The 27,233-nt window shown below is 36.3% G+C and overlaps 1 protein-coding gene across 3 annotated transcripts in view; it reads right to left on the bottom strand.

Annotated features, from left to right (window-relative positions):
• The window catches only part of HHIP (hedgehog interacting protein), a 131,908-nt gene that overhangs the window by 22,088 nt on the left and 82,587 nt on the right, over positions 1-27,233 (bottom strand). For all 3 annotated transcript variants that reach the window (XM_074275658.1, XM_074275661.1, XM_074275659.1), the window contains exons 5-11: positions 19,638-19,789; positions 19,073-19,246; positions 16,568-16,711; positions 12,252-12,373; positions 10,349-10,472; positions 9,193-9,323; positions 8,151-8,232 (exon numbers count right to left, since the gene is read on the bottom strand). In XM_074275658.1, the coding sequence (XP_074131759.1) occupies positions 8,151-8,232; positions 9,193-9,323; positions 10,349-10,472; positions 12,252-12,373; positions 16,568-16,711; positions 19,073-19,246; positions 19,638-19,789 (929 nt within the window). The remainder of the gene's footprint in view (positions 1-8,150; positions 8,233-9,192; positions 9,324-10,348; positions 10,473-12,251; positions 12,374-16,567; positions 16,712-19,072; positions 19,247-19,637; positions 19,790-27,233) is intronic.

Below are 27,233 nucleotides of genomic sequence, written 5' to 3'. Positions count from 1 at the left end.
TGAAACAGTTTGTATTACTGACAGGGTGGTCATGAAAACAACACCTGCTGTGGGAGTCCTTGGCAGCTGGGTCAACAGGCACTGTGGGAATTTATCAACCTAGGGGAGGCCACTTGCATAAAACTTTGACTGATGAATTGGGAGAGACTGGCTTATTGGGCTAAAGCCGCTCTATTATGTATGACTTTTCTTTAGGATGGCAGGGCTGCCTGCCTGCCGGCCCCAGGACACAGAGGCTAAACTGGTTTTTCCCTTGGAAAATGAGGAAAAAAATCAAGCCTTCTATTAGCGGTCAGTCCTGGGAGCAAGTATAAGACGAAGCAAACACAGAAATAAGTCAACTGCAGGCTGGTGAGCTTTCATGGGATGGACAGTGGGAGAAGCTGTTTTCTGTATTGGTCACAAAGAGCTTCTAGGATACAGCATTTCTGTGAAGCGAAATTCAATGGAATTTGCAAGGAGTATTCATTTCTATCCCTCTTATGGGACAAAGTTAGGTAACAACAGCAATGTGTTAAAATTTGTCATTCTGCCACTAAAGTAAGAATGATAAAAAAAAAATGCTGTTTTGCAAATCCTGGAAAAGATTAACGAGGGATATATTTCAAGGTCAAATATTTATTTTGCCTAGGTCTGTCCATCTAAAGTAAAACAAAGCAAAAATAAAGCATATTTGTCCACAGCTGTGATGAAATTTTGCTTGGAAGGAACATCTTTGAATAGCTAGCACTGTGCCTCAGTTCTTCTATTTCCTTTCTATTCTCCAAGAACTTGACAATGACTTCACATGGGATTTGTTTTAATTTAGAAACAACTTGTAAACAGTAAAAGTTGGAGTCATGAAAATTACCTATTGAAAAATGATGTCTTCTTAACCACTCAAAACTCTGGAAACTTTTGCCCTAATTTCAGACTAAAAGATCCTTCCTTCAGAGGTAGGAAAACCATTTGGGTTGTAATCTTTGACTGTTTGGCCAGACAATAATTTTACAGTCTTAAGCGTAGGGTGTTTCTCCTCTGAAGAATTCAGGGCTTTCAAAGTATATTATTTCACTGACAGTCACAGTTCATGGTGAGAGGAAGCAGGTGCATGTTTTATAGACTGATACTTGAAGGAAAGGGAAGGTGACAAAGTATCTTCATCTGACTTCTGCTAAAAGCTTCTTTAATTCAGGGGGGGAAAAGTCTACATACCATTTGCTTCTCATTAATAACCTTCTAGGATGGAGAAGCTAATTTATATCTTTTCTAAGACTTTTAAGAATGTCATCATTTACTGTCTCCTAAGGAAGCTGATGTCAAGGAAGGTAAATAAGATAAATAAGAGGCTCTTTATATGTTCTTTCATGGGGCATAAATTTAGGGCTGAAAACTACCTTGTGTATTTTAAAGGGCTGTGTTCTACTTGTAAAGAAGAACCAATCAGTGAAGTTGATGAAGAACTGGAGTCGAAGTCAGGAAGGCTTGAGTTCAAATTAGTTTGTCAAGCAGTTTGTAGAGGTACTAAATTCAAAAGCTCAGTGTTCAATTTTATTAGAAAAGACACTTTTTCGTTTCCTGCCGAGTCTCTTAATATAGGATTAAGGAAAATTCAAATTGCTACTCATCTTTATAGGGGAGGGTCAAGAAAGAGCTTTTGTGCTTGATTCAACTTGTTTTTAAGATTACTGGCTTAGGGAAGCTCCTACACAGGCCAGAGCTTGTTTGACAGTCTTGGAAGCTGATGGGAATCCTAAGTGTGGTCAGGCCCTACCTCTGATACCTTTGGACAGCTTCCTCCCTGAGTCCACTTGGCCGTATATGGTCATATGACACTTGAGAATGAAGAAGATTCCATTCCCCCCAACCACAAATATCCTGAATTTTCTCATCCAGAGGAAGATTCTTCCTTTTGCTTAATATCAGCACTGCACTGACCATGTGGAAAATCTCCTGGTACCTTTCATTGCTTCCGAGTGTCCTGCCTCTATCTCTTGGGGAATTCTGGATGTACTTTGGCATTATTCTTTATATTGTTAAATATAAAACAAAATAAAACAGCTCAATTTTAAGTCTAGAATTTTCTAGCCAAACATTTAGCTAGTATGTGGGGAAATTATCCTATCCCTTATGACGGATTCACTTAACATTAATCATTTATAGTCACAGACCTAAAAATGGTCCATATAGCCTGATGTTTGGGAGTTGGGATTCTTACTTTTCCCAAGAACTTAAATGCTATTTGAGATTTAATTTCGCCCTCTTTTCTTTCTTGCATGCATAAAATATGAGGAGCAGGCTTATTATTCATTTAAAATCAGCATTCTCCTTTGAAGACATAGCTATTAATTTTGTGATGAGATCAGATTAAATTGATAGTATAATGGGAGCAAGGGGCAGTAGCTAACAGGCAGTCTTGGAATCTTGGCTATCTGGGTTCTGATTTTTGCTAGCCACGTTACCAGAAGCAAGTCACCTAACTCTTAGCTCCTCAAGATAACTGAGACTGCTCTAGTCACAAACACGTTGGTAGAGGGAATTTCAATTATGTTTGTGACACTGATGAAAAACATAGATTTAGACCAAAAAATAAAAATAATCCACTTCTTATTTTTATTCAGAGTTATTAGTCCCCATATAGAAGTTACTCTGAAAATACCAGTTACTATAAAAAGCCAACAGGATAGAGGTTGGGTAGTGGAAAAATAGCCAGATCCAGAGTAAGAAGAGATTTGGGTGAATAATCTCACTTCTAGAACTTCCTCTCTATGTAATGGTGAACAATTTATTTTACATCTGTAAACCTCAGTCTCTTCTTCTGTAAAATGGTGATAGTAATACTTCACACATGGTCTATGATTATTAAAAAAAAAGAATGCACAAAAACTACTTTGTGAATTGTAAAGGGCTCTATTTTGCTAATTGTAAAGAAAACTAGTACATGAAGTTGAGCTAAAATCAGGAAGACTTGAATTCAAATTCAATCTCAGGCACTGATCTCACTTAATTTGTTTGCCTCAGTTTCTTCAACTGCAAAGTTCAGATAAAACGATCTACCTTGAAGAGTTGTTGTGAGGATGAAATGAGATATTTGTAAAATGCTTTGAAAACGTTCAAAGCACTATGTAACCGCTACCTCTATAAATGTCAGTTCTCATGATTATCTACTAGAAGCCAATTTAAACTAAGACTTTAATGTGGGTAGATTTCTGTGGTAACAAGAGAGGCCGCTGAAAAAACAGCCAGGCTTTCTTCAAATTTTGCTAATAATGAATTTCTCTGAGTGTGGGTTTTTTTCTTCCAAGGCAGGAAACCTGCACAAGACAGCGCCGACGATTGGCTAGTGTTTCAGGAGTAATGCTGTGCACATGCTGAAGTGTCTGCTTATACAGAACTTCAGCTCCTCAGCAGAGAAATACTACAATAATAAACTTCTGGCCCCAAATCAAAACAGCATGACGTTTCTGACCAATGTTTATGCAAACGAGGGTGCTCTGCCACAAGCCAGGGAAGTTTTAATTGATGCCTTTGCCTAAGTACAAGGACAGTGTCTTTCGGACTCTGGTTACTCCCTCCTGAAACCAAACACACAACTTAACCCTGGCCCCACATATGAAATAACTCACCAGCAGCAGCAATCTAATGGGAAGGCAGGCCTTTCAGGTATGTCACTCGGAGACCACCCTACTAGCGAAGCCCAAAGCACAAGAAACCAAGGTCACACTGGTAATTAGATACTAATAATGGATTTAAGGTGTAAAATTCGCTTTGACTCACACACCAACAGACTAAACAACCCAGATGAAGAGCACAAGATCTCTTTTTCCCCTTTGGGGTGGGAGAATATTATACGAATACCTGGAAACAGGCAGCGCATAGGACCTGGTCTCCTAAAAGGGAGCAGGAACATCCAGGGGAAGGCAACTGAAGTTGATCTAAGCACAATCTTTGGAAATCACAAAGAATAACAGAAATTTACATCTTGAAGTAATGGATATCTTACTACTAATTTATTCTGCATTAATCATTTCCTCAACTGGAACAAGTCATCCAGGAGCTGGTTTTTCAATTCTATCAAATGATACGCTGCTATTCCCCTCAAAAGGGGGAAAACAAGGGACTTACTTTTCTGCTGTGAGAGGGAAGCTGAATGTACAGTGACTGACAAATTAAGAGTGCCAGCAGATGATAGATGAGTGATATTACAGATGTATTGGTTCTATTAAAAGTGGACTAATCAGGACCAATTATTCTCATTAGCAGCAGCAGAGAACTTCCTGGCAAGCTGAGCTCTCTGAAGTTCTTTTCTTCAGAAAAGATGCTAGGGATTCAATATGTTGACTTTTTTTTCCTACCAGATCTTTCTCAATTCCCCTCTTCCTCTTCCTAGTTGCTAAAGCTGTCTCACTCTGATTGTATTTATTTTGCATCCATTTTCAATTTACTTATCAATATACATGTTATTTATGCTAGTGCAGAACAGGTATTTCTTAAGGTAGGAAATGTTTCCTCTTTTATCTTTATATTTCTTGTGTCTAGTACAGTATATGGCACATGCTTACTAAATGCTATTTGAATGAATGAATGAATGAATGAATAAAAAAAGGAAAAGGAATACCCATTTCGTTAGCTGGGAGACATCTTTTTAGTATTTGCCACTTTTTCTCCTGATGAATTACTCAGAAAAGAGAAACTAGTCAATATTTCTATGAGATTTTCCAGTTTCTAATCATTTATTGTCATATGAAGGATCCTGAAATCGGGAGAGGAAAAATGAGGATTCCTGTTCCATTTAGCTGAAAGACTTATACAGAAGAGATGATGCAGAAAGCAGAATTGATATGTTCTAGCTAAAGGCTGTCAATCACCTGGGGCCCAACAACAGATGGCTAACTTGGTTTTGTGCTTAAGTTGCTACTGATAGTTCGGCGTTATGGGCTATTGCTTTAACAGAATGGCTGTTGTTGTGATCGGAATACCAAGGTTCTCTAGGAGCAAGGTCAGGAGTAATGAAGCCCAGAATGAACTAGTGAGGAATTCTAAGGACAACAAAGAAGGGTTTTGAGTAGAGGTTATTTGTGTTAGATTCAAGACAAGGATTCCAGAAAGGACAGGATCGTTGTCTTGAATGATTCAAATGGACAAAGGTGAGAAGGGTGTACTATTTGAGCCTTTTTCCCCCCTATTATTTCTTCGAGGAAAAACAATATTTGGACTGGAAAAAAGAGGACAAAAATGTTTAGAAGGATGTGGAAACCTGCAGGGAAGTGAGGAGACTATCTTTGTTATTTTTCAATCATTTCTCAGTCATATCTGACTCTTTGTGACACCATTTGGGGTTTTTTGGCAAAGACACTGGTGTGTCTTGCCATTTCCTTCTCCAGTTAATTTTACAGATGAGGAAACTGAGGCAGGCAGAAGTAATTGACTTGCTGAGGGCCACATGGCTAGTTTCTGAGGCCAGATTTGAACTCAGGTGAAACTTAAATTTAAAGTTCTGCTCTTGAATTAAATATCCCCAATAAATATAGTATGGGAATAGTTGGTATTCCTAGATAACAGTTTATCTGAAAAGGGTTTGGGGATTACACTGGGCCACAGAGCTACACAAGTCAGTAGTAGGGAAGCCAAGAAAAGGGAATTCTATGTGAAGCTGTACTACACAGTATCCAGAATGAAGGGAAAAAGAGATACATTTTAATCTGCACTAGTCACTCCATATCCAGACTACTGAGGTCAGTTTGGAGAACCATATTTTAGGGAAGATTTAGACAAATTGGAGAGCATCCAGTGAATAGCAATCAGGATGGTAAAAGCCTACTTTCCCTGTGAGGACTCGTTGAAGGAAATGGGGATGACTTGCCTGGAAAGGAGAAGGCATATTTCATGTGACAGCTTTTTAAATAGTTGAAGGATATCTATGTTCAACTATTTAAAGGGCTATCACATGAAATAGAGATTGTTCTATTTCTCTCCAAAGTACAGAACTGGGGGCAATGGAAGTGGCTGAAGTCAAAAATATTGATGTAAATGGGAGACAGAAAATCCCTATTGATTAAATCTATCCCATGATGCAATGGACTGTCCTGGGGAGGTGACCGGTTCCTTCTGAAGTAGAAGTTGGATAATGACTTGGAGGGGATATTGTGAGAGAAATTCATTTTGGATAGGGATTGGAGTGAATGGCCTCTGAGGTCCCTTATATCTCTTTGTTTTATGATTAAGGATTCTTAGCACATCAAAAGGCCCTAAGAAAGGCCATTTTCCTTGGAATCAAAGAGAAAACAGGCAATGGATCTATCATTTAATAAGTTTGGATAGTTAATCATGTGAAAGACAGAATATCAGAGTGGATGAGGTGATCTTGGATTAAATCTGGATTCCAATCCCATCCCTGTCAATATTCTGACAGTTTGACACTTGAAAACTGACAACTTTTGAGTGAACTAGTGTAGTCAGTTCTCTGAGACTATGTCCCATGTACCAATCTGCATTGATAAAGAAATTTTTTCATTAGAAGTTCCTTATACCAATATAATCACAAGGCTAGCTTTAAAAAAAAAAGAAACAAAATAATTACTCTTGGCTGATGCTCTATCTTATAACTCACTTTGCAATATGTAGTACACTATACACACGATCAGTGTTTAAGCATCCAGTCTTTGTAAAGTTTGGATTTTGTCCATTAAATTAACCAACAACTAATAGTTATTTGACTGACTTTTAATTTCCCCTGGAAAGTTTTGACTTACTGAAAACAATAACCACACTCACACTTAAGAGATTTAAAAGACTTTAAATCTTCCCTTGCTAAGGGAAATGAGAAAATCCTTCTTTTGTTTTCATTCTAGTTACAGAAACCCACACAAGAGCTCACAAGAGGTTTTGGGATAAGACTCTAATGTTGAGGTAAGAAAAGTAATGATTCTGATTACTTTTTAAAAAGTGACACTAAGACAGACAAACCTCCTGCTGGTGGCTTTTGGGTTTTAGAAAAACAAGAGGATTACTGGGTGCTCTCTAGGAGAGAACAGCACTTTCCAAATATCTACCTCTGCTCTTTTTTTCAATACTCCTTGCCACAATTATATGACCCTTCTTCCTTGTAGTTAGATTTCCCATAAACAGAATATTCCAAATGTTGAAATGTTGTTATTAATCAGATCTACTGAATGACTAATAAAATTGTGAGTTTCTTTTAAGCACAGCATGACTATATGGGGTAAAGACAACCAATCAATCAGTAAGTATTTATTAAGTGTTTACTTTGTGTCAGGTTCTGTGTTAAGTACTAGGGATATAAAGAAAATGAAATGGAAAAAAATCTCTATTCATGAGTTTACATTCTAATAGGGAGACAAGGACACATATACACATATACAAACACACACACATACATGTACACTGCCCAGTCCTGATTGGTGCAAATAGTGAATCCCCCCAAAATGCTCACTTCATTCGAATTTACACTGCCTATTTCCATTGGTTTGGAACCAACTGCTCTGTTTTACATAATCTTAACTTTAAAGAATGCAAATTTGAATATATGAGAACACTACAGGGAATGCTATATTTGTACTAAATGAGATATAGCTATATATACCCATCAGAGAGAAAGAGAGGGATGATAGAAAGAAGGGAAGAAGGAATGGAAGAGAAATATAGATAGATACACATATACACACACACATAGAAAGGGTTCGAAGGGGGAAGAGGAGGAGAGTGAGAGAGAAAGTAAGAGGGAGACAGAGAGAGAAAGATAGGGACAGAGAGATACAGAAAGACAGAGATGAGACAGACACACACAGAGAAAGGAGGAGGAGATAGACAGTGAGACAGAGATACACACAGAGAGACATGAGGGAGGGAGGGAGGGAGGGAGGGAGGGAAGGAGGAAGGGAAAGAGAGAGAGATACTGAAAGACAGAGACGAATCAGAAAGAGGTATAAGGAAAATAAACTCAAAGTTGTTAAATATAAGGCAGTTAGAGAAAGAGGGAACTAAGTGCTAAGGGAATCAGAAAAGCATCATGTAGAAATTTGTGAAGATATACGTATTAACATTGGAGATTACTCACTTTAATTATTTCTCCAGAGATCTGAGTAGACTTAAACAATGACTTAGAAAATGGTGATTTTTGGTGGCTTAATGTTATATATAGAAACACTTACCTTTTGGGGTCCACAATCTTATAGAGTTTTCCATTGTGAGCCTGGGTCATGCTTTTGCTACTTGATAAAATGTATACTTCACCTATTGAAGAAATAAATGCAATAAGGAAAATCAGAGTTATTATCAGTTGGTTTCTCATCCCTAATCATAACTAAAAGACATTCAAATTCTTAGTTCAGAGCAGTTAGGAGGTTCAGTAGACAGAGCACTAGACCTGGAATCAAGTAGACCCGAGTGTGAATTTGATCTCAGATACTTAATAATTGGATGACCCTGGAAAGTCATTTAACCTATGACTTCTTCAGGTTCCTCATCTTTAAAATGGGGGTAAAAGTATCATCTATCTTCTAGAGTTATTGTGATGCTAAGTAAGGTGTTTGAAAAGTGCTGTGCAAACCTTGAAGCACTGGAAAGTGGTAAATAATAATAATGAATTAATGAGTTATTATTATTATAAATTAATCAGTTATTATTAAAGATCTATAATGTATAAAGACATTATTTCCAGATAGAATTGATCATAGACAATTCATTCCATGAGGACAAGGATCTCCCTCCCCACCAAGAGTTCCTATTCCTATTCAATTCCTTTACCAATGAAATTGGTCAATTCTTCAACAAAACTGGCTGGGTGCTGCACAACCTCTGGGAGGAAGTGGAAGTAGGAGGAGGCAGAGAAAGTGGATATGGTAGCCATGTGGAGGAGCTGATTTCTTTTAGCATTTGACATGGTCAGGGTCAGGGTCCTCCTGTCCAGGGAGGAAGATGCAGTAGTAGTAGGGAAACAGGTGAGACACTGGCACATTGGCACAGGGACTTTAGAGTACCACAAGGTGCTGAAAGTGGGAACTGGAAGAGAAGTAGAAGTTTGCATCCTGAAACAAAGCCTTGGCAGGAAAGCAGGTTCATCTTTGGCTAGAAGATTCAATATTCCAATAAATGGTGGGAAATAGTGTCAAAAATTGCTCTTTTTACCATAAGAGTAAATATGTCAAGCAAGAAGCCAGGAGGTAGAATAATAAGAATCTGTTTGTACAATACCTAATTCATCTTCTCCAAATCCTAAGATGTGACCTGAAAAAAAGCCTCTACAAGAGCCTCCATTACCGAGACACAGAGGTTTTTCTTGCCACTGTTTGGTTCCTGGGCTCTGCTGAAGAGTTAGAAAATTTCTGCAATGGAAACACACCGAGGGGTCTGTTATTGCTTTTTGCCAAATGACTGTGACATAAACAATAAAAAGAAAATCCTTTATGGAAAGCTTTCAATGTCATTGGATCCTCACTGCAGAAGGCAAAACAGAAAACAGTGTTTTTCACATGATAGATGCTTAAGATAGGTTTGTTGAATTGAATTTAATGCAATGGTTCTTAACTTGTATGGAACTGGGAAATGGCAATGTCAAGGGAAAAGAATACTTGGAAGAGAATACTTTGTTTGAAGGAAAGGGGAAGTATGGGGAAAGGCCCTTCATTTAGAACATGATACTTCCTCTCTAGAGCTACAATCTGGATTGTTTTATTAATCAAAGAGAGGAACAAGATGCACAGAACTTGGGTCAAGATACCTCTCCAGTTCATTAGTGAATTGGTTTATCAGTTCTCCAACATAGCTGAAACCATTCATCAGGAAAACCAGAGTTCTCAGTTTGGACCTCAATGGTTATTTCCTACAATTACCTATGTAATGACTAGATTATTCTAAGAAAATCATTTAACCATGACTAAATTTATATTTGTAACATTTCTCTATAAATTGAGAAACTTGTTTATCAAAGTTCCAGGAATTTAGTAATTATATACAGTTAGCAAAGACATAAAAGAATAAAGGTCCCATTTCTCCCAAAATAATTTTTAATATTTATTTCTTAGAATTGATCATTTCTTTCTTCAAAGCATGGCTCAGGTACTATCTCTTATGAGAAGCCTCTCCTGATGTTCTCCTCATCTTGAAATTACATCATAAATATTTTATCTTGATTTCTCTATGTCTATATTGTATTCTGTTGGTTGAATGAAAGTTTCATTAAGTCAGAGATTGCTTCACTTTTGCTTTTGCATAAATAATACCTAACCTAATGTCTTTCATGAATTTTATCACTTTGCTCTCAGGAAAGTGAATATATTATTTCAAACTTTCTGATCACTAGTTAGGGATGTATTACTACATAGAATAAAAGAACTTTTGGGAAACCTACCCATTCCGGTCTCCAAACACATAACTTCCATAGAGTCTTTCAGACTGGCAACCTCGGTAAACAAATCCACCAACCAGAGGCCCATTACTGAATGGCTTGAATTCTAAGAGTGATGGCTCACTTTCTAAAAAGAAACTATCATAGCATTAGATCAAATGAAATGCAATTTCACTGAAGAAAGCTAACATGGAAATAAGCAATACATTATGTAACAGCGTACTTTAATTCTGAAGTAGACACCAGGCCTGCTAAAATAATATAAATCTTTAAATTCCAATAGGGAAGAATGATTTCTCTTGACTAACTTTTACCAGATTCTATGGGAGATCACATAGATGTTATGGTAAAGTCTTAATGAAATCAGAATTATCATTTCTATGATAGCATTCATTGAAATATAACCATAAAGCCTCTTAGTTTTCTATAATAGTGCTTTTGTGTATGTTTTGGATATTTGACAAATTTTTGGGAAATGCACAATATTTAAAATCCCTAATAATACTGAAATCTGATTAGATATAATTAGTACTATGATTAATAAGCATGTCTTGATTTTAAAACAACACTAAGTTACCCAAAACACTGTTACTTAATTAATTAACTTCCTAATTTAAAACAGCTGTTAAAACTTTTTTGGCTTTACCATTTAGATCTAAATTTCCTAGTGGGGTTTCTATGTCACTGTTGTCATCATCACCATCATGGCGCCACGATTATAAACATATGCGTGCTAAATGTCATATGTGGGGTCGGAAAGGTTGGAACTAGAAAGTCGCCTAGGGACTAATTGGTTCAACAAATCCTCTCTTTTGACAAATAAAGAAACAGGAGCCCAGAGAGATGATGTTACTTTTTCTGTGTCACTGGAAATGAGCCAAAATACAAATGATCAATCTGAACATTGATTCTTACCATTTTCATTTTGACCCACTACCAGATGACTGTATTTCAAACAAATGTTATTCTAATACAGTAATAACACCTGTGTAAAAGCCTTCCTTGAAAAATAGGATTAATGACTTTTCTATCAGATTAGTTCCATGACATTTATAAATGAGGAAAGAATACACACATATTTAAAAGTAGACAATTATAATAGCCCAGTCAATTTTGGTAAAAGGTTTCATTCAGATGGACTTCTTAATACTATGATGGAACCCAAGTGAATGCTAGATAATATAAATTGTTACATTGCTTCAAAACTAACAAAGCTATTACACTTAGAAAAAAAAATCAAGCCTACAAAATTTATAATTAATTGGGTTTTCAGTTGGGCTCATCCAAACATACAGTTTTAAATGTAACTACTCTTTTAGTAAAAATAACACTGATGCTCAGAATCAGCTACATTTTTAAAAGGTCCTAATGCCTTGGCTTAAGCAACTTTTTGACCATAAATATGCTTTGCTAAAAGAATTGCATTTAAATCACAACCCAGATTGATCCATCTAGTAATTTTTTCTATATTTGCTGAGACTTGCACATTGGATATTAAATGTTTATTTACATGATATTTTTTTCTTCTTATTTTCTCTTAATATAAAATGCCAAAATAAATCTTTCTATCATATACTATGTAAATAAAAAATGACTGGACTTGATTTTACTGATGGACAAGTTCTAAACTGCTAACTTTTTGAAGGTCCATTAAGTCTTTTGGATCTATAGAGCACCATTTATTGCATGGAAAAGGTAATTAACTAAATTAAACCCTTAGGGCCTATGAGACTCATTGAACCTTTAAAAAATAGGAAAAATGTACTCTCTAACCACTGGTAGTTAATTAGGGCTTCTATTTTCAAGCTTTGCTATGGGCTTATTGAGCAGAATTTCCTTTTCATTTTTATTCCATATCTTCAATTTATTGAAAAAGAACAGATTCTTTAAGTTATACTGAACTTACCATAGTCTTTCCCTTTTATAATCTGTAGGATTCTTGCTGATGATCTGTTCTTTCCATTTGAATCTGAGCAAAGTATTGTTAAGTTGATATTTACATCTGTGGGGTGTCGATCCACTGCACATCTATACATCAAAGAGAAAATGCATTTATCCATTGGTTTCTTATGCCCATAATGGAGATTCTGACCTAAGATTATTCAATTGCCAAGAATCCCATAGTCAAACCCTTTTCTCCAGGAAAGGATGTAGACGTGCTTATTTAACTTGATTGACCTAAAAGATCTTTGGAGAAGGATACTCCTCCTTTTTTCTTGGTTACCTGCTTTAATATAGTGAAATAGGGGATATATATATATATATCTATATATAGATATATATAGATATATATATCTATATATATCTATATATAGATATATAGATATATAGATATATAGTTGGCTAGAACTATTGACCCAATAAGAAGGCCTTGGTGCCAGTGACTGTACCTTCCTCTCTATGCTTCTATTTCTTTATTCACACAAATGCAATAACAGTACTTGCATTACCTTCTTCACAGGGATGTTGTAAGGACAATATTTTAGAAAGTTTAAAGTACTACAATATGAGTTTCATTCAAATTCAATCAGCATCTATTAAATATTTTTATATGATTGTATGGTTATAACCTATGGCAGATGGCTTGCTGTATTAGGGAGGTAATGGAGGGAAGGAGAAAAATATCAGGAACTCAAAATTTTACAAAAATGAATGTTGAAAACTATCTTTACATGCATTTAGAAAAATAAAGTACTACTGAAAAAAAATTAGAAAAATTTGTTATATGTAAGACACTGTGCTACATACTAGGGATCCAAAACTAAAAATAACTACAACAACAACAACAACAACAACAACAACAACAACAACAACAACAAAACCCTGAAAACAGTGCCAACCTTCAGATACATTTCACTAGCAGGAGGAGTTCATATTTTAGTTTCTATTTATATTTTATTATATTATATTTAGTTTATATTTCATATAAAATCTATAGATTTTGACCTAATTTTTTTCCTTTTTTCACTTCAATCTCTGTGCATGTATGTGTGTACATATGTATAGTTTTCCATTTTTTTCTTTCATGCACATTATCTTTTATGCTATCTCAGTGATGTTATCCTCAATGGAAAGATGCTAATTAGTTTTCAGTTATGTCTTTCTCCACGTTAAGCAGGCAATATGTTTGTAGTACTAGTGAAATCTTAATTTGCTGGTTTGATGAGTCAATGAGTCTCATCTTTTCAGCACAAAGTGAAGAGTCGTTACTCAATCATCACAATCCGAATTTTTTTTTCCTTCCACAATGTGCCTAGGGAATAAAATAATTGGTGAATCTCAAGTTTCAATCCAGAAGGAAATGCCATGTCTTCCTTTGCCTCACAAATTATGGAGTGTAAACTGGAATCTAAAGTGGTAGCCATTATCTTCTTCCAACAGCATGGAGGAGAACCTGAACTCGGTTGCTTTGGGTTCAGACAAAGATGAATTGCTATGTCCCCCAGGATTCAACAGCCTTTCTCAGGACAAGGTCTAGGTTATTGGAAAGTTTCTTAGATGAGCTTCTTAGAGTTTCAGATAAAAAAAATAAAAAGAGCAACAACTCACGCTTTCAGGACTTTAAAGGTCTAAAAAGTGCTTTATACACATTTTCCCATTTAATTTTCACCACAACTGTGTAATGTTATGATTATTTTGCCCATTTTGTGAAAACTTTTAAGTCTAAAGAAATTCAATAATTTGCTCTAGATCGAATACCTAGTAAATGTCAGAGGAGAGATTTGAATGGAGGTCTTGGTTGGGGGGAGGAGGTTCCAAGTCTAATATTCTACCCTTTCTCCCCATGATTCTTCTTACTAAATTTGGCCATGATAGCTCCTTCTTTGTGCCAACTAGTCTTAGTCATACTGTCCTCTGGGCCAGTGGTGTTGAGAATTTTCTTAAGGAAATGGATTTATGTGACTATTTGAGGGAGGGGAAGAGGTGGAAGTGAGAGAATTGGAAGAAAATGTTTTTTCTTCCACTTTTATAAAAAGGCTGTATAAATAAAGATGATAGCATACTTCTCATCCAAGGCTAATTTTTCCAAGCTAACATGGATCTTTGTTTTACTTGTCTCACTACCCTGGGGCCAGGGTCTAGCCATCATGCTAGATTGCCTCTTGAACATGAGCTATTTTGTTGAAAAGGAAGTGAGTCACTGACTTTTTCTTTCTTGATCAGGAGGTGATAGAGGTCAACAATGGATGATGGTATGTAAGTTTAGGAATTATTAACATTTCAGATGTTAGTCATTAAGTAACTAACTTAAGTAACTAATGTAAATTAATTAATGTAAATTAAGTAACTAATGTAAATAACTAGTGTGGGACTGCCAAAAGAGCCATGGTTTGGAGTCAGAAGAACTGAGTTCAAATCCTCAATTTATAATTTACTATCTGTGTGATCTTTGGAAAGTCATAGCCTCTCTGGAACTCAGTGTCTTCTTCATTTCTTTTTCATATGTCAGTATCTTCAACTATAAAACAGTTTTGTAAAGATGACCTCTCAGGTATCTTCTCGTTCTAAATCTATGATGTTCCTAATAGTTTTATTTATATTGTCAAATACCTCCCTCTCTGCAGGTCAGACAACTAATTTTTTGTTCTTCCGGGTTAGAATTATGATTTCATTGGTTTAAGAAGATCTCAAGGAGGAATTTCTGTTTCCATTGAAGAGCAGCCCTTTTAAAACTTTTATTTTTACAACTTATGGGCTATGAGAGATCAAGTGATTGACATACGGCTAAACAGCTGGTTTGTGGCAGAGGCTGCTTTTAAACCATTATCTTCCTGACTCTGATACTATTCAGAATATCACCCTACCTTATAAGCAGAAAACAAGTTGTTAAACATCTATCAAGTGAATCGTCGAAGCCATTCTCTAGAAACTAAATCCTAAAAATACTAAGCAATTCTGTATGACACTATTTTCCTTTCTTCATTGCTCAACATAATGTAGGCAATACTTTACCTTATTTCTTCTAGTATTTGGGGGAAAATATCACCTTTAATTTTAGCATGAGTCTTTTTTAAATATCACATCTCTATAGCAATTTCAGATACAAGAAAATGAATCAAATGATTTCTTTTTCTCTAGAAAATCTTCATGTTGACCTTTTATGGTTATTAAACTAGTTCAATGATGCTGTAGTCTAAGAAATACAGCTTTTAAAAATTATTTTCTTTCTTCTGGCCAAAGTCATTTAAATGATTACAGATCTCATTGGATAGGTTCTATAATAGTTTATGGCATCATGGAATCAAGACAATACCTATGTCAACAGAAGGCATTAGCACTTAGGGAAGCTCTCTTCGGTTTAGATTCTGCGCTGGCCATCTGGAATGATTCCTTCAGCAAGCATGTCTCCCTATCCAATGATTCACTTAATATTAGTAATTAGAGGGACATTGAACAAAATGCTCCATTGGTATTCATGAAATGTCAAGAGAATTAGACCCTCTTTATGGATGATTTATAGGACTAAGTGAATAATAGCCTCATAGGAAAGGATGCATTGATTGATTACTGTTGGAAATTTCCACATTTGTGATGTAACAGACATATTCAAATGTCAAGGAACATTTTTCAGAAGAATATGGATGTTTCTTAACATAATAACAATATTTTACTATTATGAATCCCTCAACCTTTTTAATGGTTGATGGGTTGCTGTAACTTGAAAATTGTCTTCTTTTTATTGAAATTTTGGGTTTCTTTCAAAAAATTAAATTAACAGGAAGAACCATGAAATTAGGACCTTTGCTTCTGGATTGGCTAATGAGCTGCCTCAAATCTGATTGGAGGGATAAGGAATAGGATCTGGACCTGTGACTGCATTGGTATAGGGAACTAAACCATTGGTTAACAAGGGAGAAGGACACATACAAATTGGGATTTGAGCCAAATGTAGTGGAGAAGAGAAATCCTATTTTCTCAGGAGTACCCCTAGAACTTAGAGATGCTTTATATTTTGAGGCTTACCAGATGAGAAAACTCCTTCTCCAAAAGCAGAATGTCCCCTTTCCTGCAATTTCTAGTTTTAGAGAGTTGACTAGAGAACCCACAATCAGATAGTCCATAAGTGTCAGAGGTGGGTTTTGAATGCAGGACTTCCTAGCTTTCCTCCCCATCCATAATCTTTGAGGCTTTTTTATGGTTCAGAACACCCATCTTTTCTCTCATGACAATGTTCTCCTTCCTGTAGCTAAAGATACAAATCAGAGTTTTGGGGTTCCTTACCTGCCTGGATTGTGGAGCCCATGTGCAAATACTTCAGGGGGCTGATTGGTGCTGTTAAAGTGTGGATTGCTCTTCGGTATGGAATAAGGCACATTGCACATATCAGTATCGACATCCAGCCGTAACACCGAACCTGTAAAATCACTGAGAAAGTTGGAGGACAATATAATTGCTTAAATATGTTTTTGTATCCTCAAATTCCCAAATCTCATGGTGCCACAATTTTGTATGCATGCATATTCAATGCCAACCTGGCACCACTGATTTTCTTGAACAGTTAGAAAATTAGTTATTACCTTTTGAATTTCTAAGTCATTAATTACGGCAATTATGTGCAAACTTCTTTGAAAAGCAGGATATATTTGTTTCACCTAAATTACTTTAACCAGGTGATTGGGGGTGAGATTAACCATTTGCTCACTGGAAGTAAATTTATCAAAATTGCAGGTATTAAAGAAATTAAAAAAGGAGACTTTTTTTGTCTGATTGCTATGATGTCAAGAAAGCACACAGAACAATAGTGGGTAAGGGGATAGTGTTTTTTTCAGATTTAAGGATTGGAAGGACAAGTTCAGATTGGTAGGACAGCTTGGGAATTGCAAATCAAAAGTAGGTTATTTTTTTCAGTCAAATTTTATCCCCTTCCTAGAGTTTTCCCCAATCTTTTCTAATTGGCAATTAGCTGTCCCAACTTGGACCTGATAGACTAGTTAGTTTGTGTGCTTCTTATTATCTTACGGAATATTGTGGATTTTTACATTTGATTGCAGACTACAAGGAAGATGTGGGGAGGGTCTGTGTTTTCCTTAAATTTTGATGAGTTTTCCTGACTCCAAGCTTGGAGCTGATTCTTCATGATTGAGTACATTTTAGTTCAAGATTAAGCTTTACTACATGTTCACGAATAGAGAGACAGCGTGGTGTAGTGTATACCTGGCTTCAGAGACAAGCAAAACAATGGGCAAATAAGGGACTTAACCTCTCACTTCCCCCAGGTGTCTCTCTAATGATATCGGGTTCAGATCTGGTACCAATCTATATTGGTGGAGGGTGTTTTCTCACTGCCAGTAATCTATCTCAGTGTAATCAGAGGTTTAGATCTCCCAGAAACACCTGAAAACTTAAGTAAGAGTTAATTATGGTTTTAATTTGATAACTTCTTTTATTCAAAAATTCTAAGAGAGGCAATATAATGGCATACAGGGTAAAGAATGAGGAAGATCTGAGTATAAATCTTTCCTCAAACATAAGTTTTGTGACTGAATGTATCTGGCGAGTGTCTTAGGGAAGCTGAGTGACCTTTAAAGACCCTAAAGCTGAGCTGGAGGAGTTGAAGCCCTCACTATTCTAAAATGGGGAGCAGACATCCCTCTCTGTCCACACTTAAAGACTTAGGAGGGAAACAATGGGATGGCTAACAGATGGTTTGAAATGAATATTTTTAGAAGGGCTTGGTCTGGTTCATTATTTTTCCCCAGTGAAATCTATGTTCAACAAACTTTATGATTAGAGTATGCCAGCTCTTTGAACCTATAAATATACTGGGTAGATCTCTTATTCCCCTGACTTTATTTAAAGTTTAGCTTCTGCAAAAAGCTTTTCCTGGTCCTCAACAATTTTAGTGTTCTCTTCATTCTGAGATGATCTCTAATTTATCCCTAATTGTATCTTATTTATACATAAATACATACATACACATGTTTGCATGTGATCTCCCCTATTAGTCTATCAGCTTCTTGAAAGCAGGCACTATGTTTTTGTCCCTTTCAGCACTTTACATTTTGTTATTCAGTCATTTAGTCATTTCTGACTCTTTGTGACCCCTCTTGGGGTTTTCTTAGCAAAGACACTGGAGAAGTATGCCATTTCTTTCTCCAACTCATTTTACAGATGAGGAAACTAAGGCAAATAAAGTCCAGTGACTTGTCCAGGGTCATACAGCTGGTAAGTATCTGAGGTCAGATTTGAACTCAGATTTTTCTCACTTCAGTCCCAGCACTCTATTCACTGAACAACTATTTGCCTCAATCTGGTACAAAGTAGGTGCTTAATAAACAACTGTTGACTTGATTTGACTTCCCTCTGTCTGTTTCATCATTTGTACAATGAAAGGTTTGGGACTAGATTCCAGTTTTAGGGTTGGAGTCTTAAAACTGAATGGGGAGGGTCTTGAAATTATGATTTATTATCAGAAAATATTTTATTTGTGTATCTATTTTATATACCCATATAACCAGGGGTCATGTAAAAATTTCTTGGTTGAAAAAGGGTCATGAGTGGAAAAAGTTTAAGCAGCCTTGGACTAGATGATCTTCTGGTTCTAAAGGTACTATCCCATGATCTTGGGACCTAATTTAACTATCTTTTTTCCCATTATACAAAAGTAAAAGATAAAAGACCAAATTTTAAAGTGATGAACTGCAGCTTTCCTAACTCACAGGCACTTCTGGTGTGTGTAACAAAAATACAGAAAGAAGGGTACCCCAACTGTGGCAATCTTTGTACCTTAAACCATCCATTTCTTCCATGTCATCCAAGGTGATCATCCCATCCCCGAGGAAAATGTACAAAAAACCATCCGGGCCAAACAACAGCTGTCCACCTAGATGCTTCCTGTGCAACTCAGCTACCTCCAGGAACACACGGGCTGTTCTCACATCAACTTGCTGGGGATTTTTCCTGCAGTGTAGAGAGAGATACAATACTATGATTAGAGACTGTAGGTGCAGCGTGAACAACCACAACAGGGATAAACAGTGAAACGAATCCTTGAACTGGAGCTAAGGAGAATGGTGCACAACAAACATAATTTTCTAGGTCACAGGAAAAGCATTTAATTTGTAAGACAGCTGGGGGAATGGTTGGGGGGAGAGGAAGAGAGGAAAATGCTAAAAATATAAACGTTTGTGCTTTCCCTATAGCTACGGAAAGCCTTTTTGCAAAACCATACCTATGGGGTTAGGGGCTGGAAAGCTTTTGACTATTTTAGAGTAGGCTTTTAAACAAAAATGACAAAGTGAGGAGAAAGGCGAAGCTTTGGCTGCCAAAGCCTTAGTCATTTTAACGGTACCTGGACACCGTATATTCCACGACCCTGAGGATGTGGTCGTGAGGTCCCATAGCCCATCGCTCTTGGTTGGTGGTGTAAGACACATACAGCTTTCCATTTTTCTTGTAATTGGGATGGAATGCAAGGCTTAGCAACCCCCTTTCATCTCCTCCCTGCAGTCAAATGAAAAACACAAAGAATTGTGAAGTTAATTATGTTCTTTATTGTGTTTCGGCTGGAACCCCAAAAGAGTCCCTTTCTTTCTTCTGGATAATCTTTGCCCAAACTCTTTTCTTTTCTTCCTTGACTACTGCACAAAAAAGGATTATAAAACATTTCACTTTGGGGGCTCTTTAAGGGTTGGAACAAGACGATTGTCTTGTGTAGTTATCTATGCCCAAGACTTTTTGTCAAGTGATTTGTGTATGTAATCTTGGGAAGCCATGAAGACAATTTTAAAAGCTCTGCAGAATTCTTTGCTGGGTTACTAGGATGCTCGGAGTCCATGGAAGACAAATAAAAAGGTCCATAATCGGCAGTCGCTTCGAATCCAAGTATCCCCAACCTGAAACAGTGTGGACTGCCAGCTCCCACCGTCTTGGCAATATGTTTAGAAAACAGTGAAATTGCTTGTGTAATATACAAACCTTTTGTTTTACCCTGGAGACATCTATAGCAGTTGTCACAACCATGGTGGTCTGTTCATCATAGCTAGCACCGTGTCGGTAATAAGCAGCCGCAGCCTTTCTGCATCCAAATTATATCTTTTTACATGTGCCTCTGTGCCCCCCCCCCTTTTTTGCAGAGAGTCTTTCTTTAGGGAGGAAGAAAAGGAAGGAAGGAGGGAAAGTTGCTGAAGGGGTGGAGGGGGAGGGTAACAGAGCCATGAAGTTAGGGAAGTAAAAGAAAATCTCTCTAAAAATTTGCTATTATTATTATTTTATTGATATCATAATATATAATATATTTAATATCATATATTTATATTTATCTAATTATTATTTTATTATTATCATTGGAGTCACAAAAAAACCCAGTTTTGTGCACATTAGGAAACATGCTATAGAACATTATCAAGATGAAAAAAAAAAAACCCAAAACAAAATCAGCCATTTTTTAAATGAAAGGCAATTTATCTTCATTTCTCTGATAATTCAGCTTGTAGTTTTGCTGAATTAAAAAGAAACTTCACTTTCATTTTATGTGATAAATAGTTTATAGAACTTTCCATAATTAAGTAAAAAAAAAAGTAAATCTATCTAGATCAGGATGTGGAGATTGCTGTGTCTGGTCATGTCTTGAGTTGGTTGAGTGGATGATTTTATATAGTGGAGAAGAAGTGAGAAGCCCAAGATTTTCATAAGTAGACCACTTGATGGTCAGTGTTCCTTAGAAATATTCCCTTATTAAGCATCTTAACATCCTAGCAAAAGGGAGGGCAAGTGGATGCTGCTTTTGTGGAAAAGGAAACAAAGGTAAAGATTAGTGATTTTGTATTGAGGCTAGGAAATTCTGGGATCTTACCGGTTCCAGCAGTGAGAAGTCTTTTTTAAAAAACAAGACTCTGTCAAAAGATACTGAAATATTTTCTGGCCTCCTTTGCCCCACTAAACATGAAGGCTATTACGGAAGTGCTGGGAAGTTGGTAGATCTTGTTTTGCATAGCCTTTGGACAGGAACTTGGACTTTCAGGCATACAAGTATACTTAATATATATACACCTCCTAATTTGACTTCTAGCTTAGAAAAGGGAATTTTGTTACATATTATATGAATCTATCATATAAATGATAAAAATTATCATATTTGATAAATTAACATCAATTTATCATGTTATATGTATTTAAACTATGTACTAAGCAGCCATTTAATAAGTATTTGGAGTAGCTAGGGGGTGGTCAGGAAAAACTTGAGTTAAAATCCATTCTGAAACACTTACTAGCTGTGAGATCCTGAGTAAGTCACTTAGCTTCTGTTTATCTCAGCTTCTTCATTTGTAAAATGGAAATAGTAATAGAGCCTACCTGCCAGGGATATTAGGAAGATGAAAGGAAATAATAGTTATAAAGCATTAGCATGTAGTAAGTAAGGCACATATGTGTCTGGCACATAGTACTATATAGTATTTAGCTATTGTTATTATTTGCCAGGCAAGCTCAAGAAGCTCACATTCTAATGGAAGGAGAAAACACATTACTAACTAAATACAGATACGTAAATAGTTATCAACGTGACAGTAAAGAATTTTTCAAATTCCAACTTCAGTCGTAGAAATAAGGGAGACATTTAGTGTAAATGTCCTCGGATGACAAAAGCCAGATGGACATGTGAGCCACAGTGATGGAATGTTCTTGGCTTTTCTTGCCAAGGGGACAATCTCTTCTTCTGCATACCATATGAGAGTTAATTTTAATTTTACCCAAAGGAAAAGTCACTTATTAGTAGATTGTGTTTGGTATTATCTCTTATTGTTTCTGTAGAAGCAATTGTCTCTTTCCCCAGAGTTTTTTTTTTTTAACCAAAAATGCTACATCTTTTTTTCTACAACAGGCATTAGTAGCTGAGATGTCAAGCCTTTTCGTGACTTAAAATAATGCCGTTGGTTGCCTTGAACTTCTGGGACTTTTTCAACAGGGAAGCCAAGAGGTTAGGGACTGGATTTGTGTTTCATTTCTAACTATGAGTACATTTTCTTCTATGATGATGGGAACAGACCACTGATAGTAATTCCACCTGAGAAATGGTAACTTGTCCACTTCAAAAAGCTCATCTTTGAGTTCTTCTGATAATAAATAGTTCCTATGTAAATAACCTGTGATACACCTTTGAGTTGGACATTATGTCATATAGAACTGGAGAGATTAAACATGAAAGCTGCTTTTTAGTTCATGTAACTAGAGAACATGGCCAGTATTAACTCAAATCTTTCATTATACTCAATAAATGGCAAGTTTAGCACAGGGATAAAAGGTTGGAATTGGAATCAAGAAGACCTAGATTTAGATTTTATTGTGTGACCATAACAAGTCACTTCACCTCTCTGAGTGGGTTTTCTTATCTGTCAAATGGGACTAATAAGTCCTAGAGTCTCTATATCAGGGAGGAAGAATAGCATAAGAGGAGAGAGAGCTGAAGACCTGCATTCAAGTCTTGGGTTTGGTATATATTGCCTGTATGAACCTGGGTACATTTCTTAAGGGAGCAGCTAGGTGGTGCCATAGTGCATAGAGTACCAAGCTTGGAGTCAGAAAGATCCATCTTTGTGAGTTCGAATCCAATCTCAGACACTTACTGGCTGTGTGACTCTGGGAAAGTCACTGAATTCTGTTTGCCTGTTTCCTCATTTGTAAAATGAGCTGAAGAAGAAAATGCCAAACCCCTCCAGTATTCTTGCTAAAAAAATCTCAAAAGGGATTGTAAAGAGTTGGATACGACTGAATAACAACAAAAATAACCAAAAAGTTGCTTAACTTTTCAGTGCTTCAAGCAGCTGTTTAAGGTGACATTGCAGAATTGGTTCTCAACTACTTCTCTGGAATAACAATAATAACAGTGAACGTTTATAGCTCTTTAATGTTTGTAATGTGCTTTACAAATATCTCATTTTATTCTCATGACAATATTAGGATATTCTCATAACAACATTAAGATATAGATGCCATTATTATTATTATTCCCACTTAAAGGTTAGACAGAGAGATTAAATAACTTGTCTGTGGTCATACAGCTAAAAGGATTTGAACTCAGATCTTTCTGACTTCTGGTTCCACACTTTAGACATTGCATCACTTAGGTGTCTCCTTTCTCCTCTAGGATCTCATTGCACCATTGAAATAATAGGTCTATATTAAAAAAATACATGACTTCAAGGTTAATTAAAAAGATTAAACTCAAATGAGAATACTCTTATAGAAATACCAGTTATTATTATGGAAGGAAACTGCAGGATTCAAGTACACTCAGAATGTACAAATGACTATTCATCACATCCAAGTCAACTTTAGAAATATTAGGGATATTGTCAAAAAACCAGAAATCTGCTAAGTCTGGAATAGAAATACAGAGACTGGTTTTTTGCACGTCCATCTGACAAAAAGAGACTTTCAAAATCGGATTAGTTTGTAACACATTCTTCATGTCTTTATGATGGCTATGTGGCTCAACTCCCGTGTGGAAGGTGGGATACTGAAAATTATAGAATAAAAGCTAATTTAGTCTGTGAATTGTGCCTGATGCCTTATAAACTATGTCTGTCTCTTCCAGATCATTTGGGAGAAATAAAATATCATTACTAACTTGCATAATATTTTAATTAATAACTGTATTCAATCCCCTCTAAACAAACAAGATTGCAAAAAGCCTGAAAACAGGAGAGAACAATAGTCATGGAGTCAAGGATCCTCTGTTTTTGGACCTGGATCTCACTAGCTTGCCTCATCTTAGGTAAGATGCTTTAAGTTTCTGAGTCTCAGTTCCTTCAGCTATAAAAATGAGTTAGACTAGAAGTTCTCTGAAATTCCTAATGACTTTAAGATTCTATAGTAAAGCCTGAAATCCAGAGAAACAGAGTTTCTTAGCTACCCTGAATTGTTTGGCCCCAAATTGTTCAAGATCAATTTTCTAAAAACAATTTTTTTAATTGTCACTATTGCTTCCTGTCCAGATGGCTGTCTAAATTGGAGACAGGCTGCACAACTTCTTATATATCTACTCTAGCAAAATCCTCAAGCTCATACTAGACCAAATAATGATCAAAAAGAAACTACAGTAAGTGACCTTTCCCTTTCAGTAATGTCACAAAGGATCATCCAGTTGCTTATAGAAAAGAAGAAAAGGATCCCTCCACTCTCAGCAAAGCCAGAAACAGCACCTACTAGGGTAAGAGGTTAAGGATACTTGTATCCTATAAGTCTTTATGTCCCCTGGTGGTCAGAAAACCATAGGGTGGGGGCTTTATGGAAACAGCAATAGGCAGTTAATAGCACAGTTTTGTAATGTTGAGACATGGACACCTTAAGCCCAGGGGCTATGAGATTCCTAACATTCTCTATTCAGATGCCATGGAAGGTCACAAATATCTAATTTTCTGAACTTCAAGGATCCATGCAGGGGTCAGACCTGGCAGGAAGTCAGCACAGGAATCCAGGTGATCCAGAAGCAGAGATATCAAGGTTTACCCACTGTACTGCCCACTCATTCCTCAAGCAGGGGGAGGAGAATGGACTCACATCAAATCTCAATTTAGGAATAAAAGTTGGAGAGATGAATAAACCAAAGAAAACATTTATCAGAGTAAAAATGATTGTAAAAACCCTTGCAATGGGGGTATGGAGCTTTCCCAGAATGTTCGGGATGGTATCTCTCTATGTGGAGAGTCTAGGAGTTTGGTGCTAAGAGCATTGGGATGACATGTAAGGGAAATGATTGGAGAGGCAGTGAAACATGTGTAGATGATCCACAACTGGCTCTAGTTGGCTAACCATGGGGCAGGGAGAAATTTTGATTTTTTTTCAATTGGCCACCCAGCTGAAACTGTTGGCATTTTTCAAAAGATTGTGTTTTCTTGTCTTTATTTTCCTGTTTTTACCTTTGTTCTGGTGGCTTCTCAAGGGGAGGGAGTGGGCAGGAAACCTTAAGACTTTCTCCATCTGAGGCCATGTGTCCCTGAATTACAATAAGTCTTATTCCTTGGACTTTTTGTTCATTCTTTTCCATTCTAAGTAAAGCGAGACTACAACCTTGGGATCTTGAAAGCTCAAGTAAGTAAATCATAGTAATCTGAGAAATGGAGTGTAGGATGGGTTTTGCAGCCAGCCTAGCACTGATACCTTGAGGATCAAGGAGTGACTTTTGGAAATGATCTTCAAGATCCTTTATCAGTAGAAAGGGAGATGAGAAGTCATCTGACACTCGTCCAGAAGAATTTGGGCATGGACATAGAGGAACCAACAGCAGACAGAATGTGAGCTAAGACATAAGCCTATTCATTGCAGAGACTGAGGTGTTGTGGGGAAGAGTGTGCCCCTGAAGTTCTAGGAGAATTTTTGTTCTCATGATATCTGTTAAATAATCATCCTTTTCTAAAAGCTACCAAGTGTGACTAAATGGAACTGGGTAAATAACTAGTCCCTAAGAATGGGGGAGGACACAACTGATGGAGCCTCAGGCTGGCAATAATAGAGAAGAAATAAATACCCACAAAACCTCTTAAAGTACCTCAGGACCCACACAGATAGCTGTCACAGGCTGGTTCTCCAATAGAGACTAAAAGTACAATCGATATATGCTTTCTATGGTACCAAAGAACTAGAAACAACAGGGATGACCAGTGATTGGGAATGGCATAACAAACATGCATAAATGTAAGCGGAATATTACTGGGTTATAAGAAATGATGAAAGAATGAATACAGAGAAGCATGAGATTTAGATTAACTGATGCAGAATAAAATAAGCAGAAATCAAGAAAACAATACACACTGACTACAAGAATATAAATGGAAAGCACAACTACAATAAAACAACTGCAATTGAATGTGATAAAATTACAAAGAACAAGCATAACCCCAAAGAAAAGATATGAGAAGATATTTCTTTCCACTCATTTTCTGAAGCAGAGAGTCTATGACTGTTGAAAATAATTCAAGTTTTCATATTTTATCAATGTATTGATTGTTTTATTATTTTGTGTGAGAAAATCTTGGCAATGTAAAACTAATGATATCGATAAAATTTATTTTTAGAAAATGGCCAATATAATTTCCACTGAAGGTCAAACAGGTCTTTTTCTTTATTCTTTCTGTCTAGCATTAATGTAGGCAAGGAAACTATGAAACTAGTTCTGAAATCAAGCCACAGTGATAGAGTTAGGGTTGGGCTAAATTTCACTAAAACAGAACAACATAAAACACATTATCCAAATTTCAAAATGAGTCATATTTATCCTGTTTATCAGGATTTTGATAGACTGGCTATTATAGACTTTTCTTTTAATAGACTTTTCTTTTAAACTAAAGTTAATTGGAAGAGATTCTACTGTGTAGTCAGATATTTCAGGTCTCCAGGACCTCTCTATTAAGTTAGTAATTAATATTTCTAGAATTCCTTTTATATTCAAAATATTCATTACTTTGGCTTGGCAACTTGATGCTGTCTCTGAGTTGGAAGGGACCTAAGAGGGCTGTTAGTGTATATTGTTTCTGAATAATAATATGAACTACATAAACCCAACAAGTAGTCATCTAGCTACTTCATATATTTAATAGCCTTCAGTGAGGAATTACCCATGACTTCTGAAATAACTCATTCTACTTCCTAATAGTCCTACTTGTGATGAGGTTGTCCTTTACATTAAGCCCAGATTTCCTTCTTTGCAATTTCCACCTACTGCAACTATTTAAACCCTTTGTGGCTCATTTTCTTGACTTTTCAAAAATCTCAAGATCAAAATTCAAGTCTATTCACCAGATGTCATGAATGAAGAAGTCACTCAGATCCTTTAGAAGTAAACAAAGTAAATACTGTAGTTGAAACTGACAGATCTTTCCAAATATCTTCCCAATCAAAGATCTCCCCTATCACACTGTCTACAAATATTCTGCCAACTCTCATTAAGAAA

The sequence above is a fragment of the Sminthopsis crassicaudata genome, chromosome 6 (genome assembly GCF_048593235.1).
Source record: "Sminthopsis crassicaudata isolate SCR6 chromosome 6, ASM4859323v1, whole genome shotgun sequence".
NCBI lineage: Eukaryota > Metazoa > Chordata > Mammalia > Dasyuromorphia > Dasyuridae > Sminthopsis > Sminthopsis crassicaudata.
Note: the sequence above shows the minus strand (reverse complement) of the source record. Positions and strands in the feature narration are given on the sequence as shown.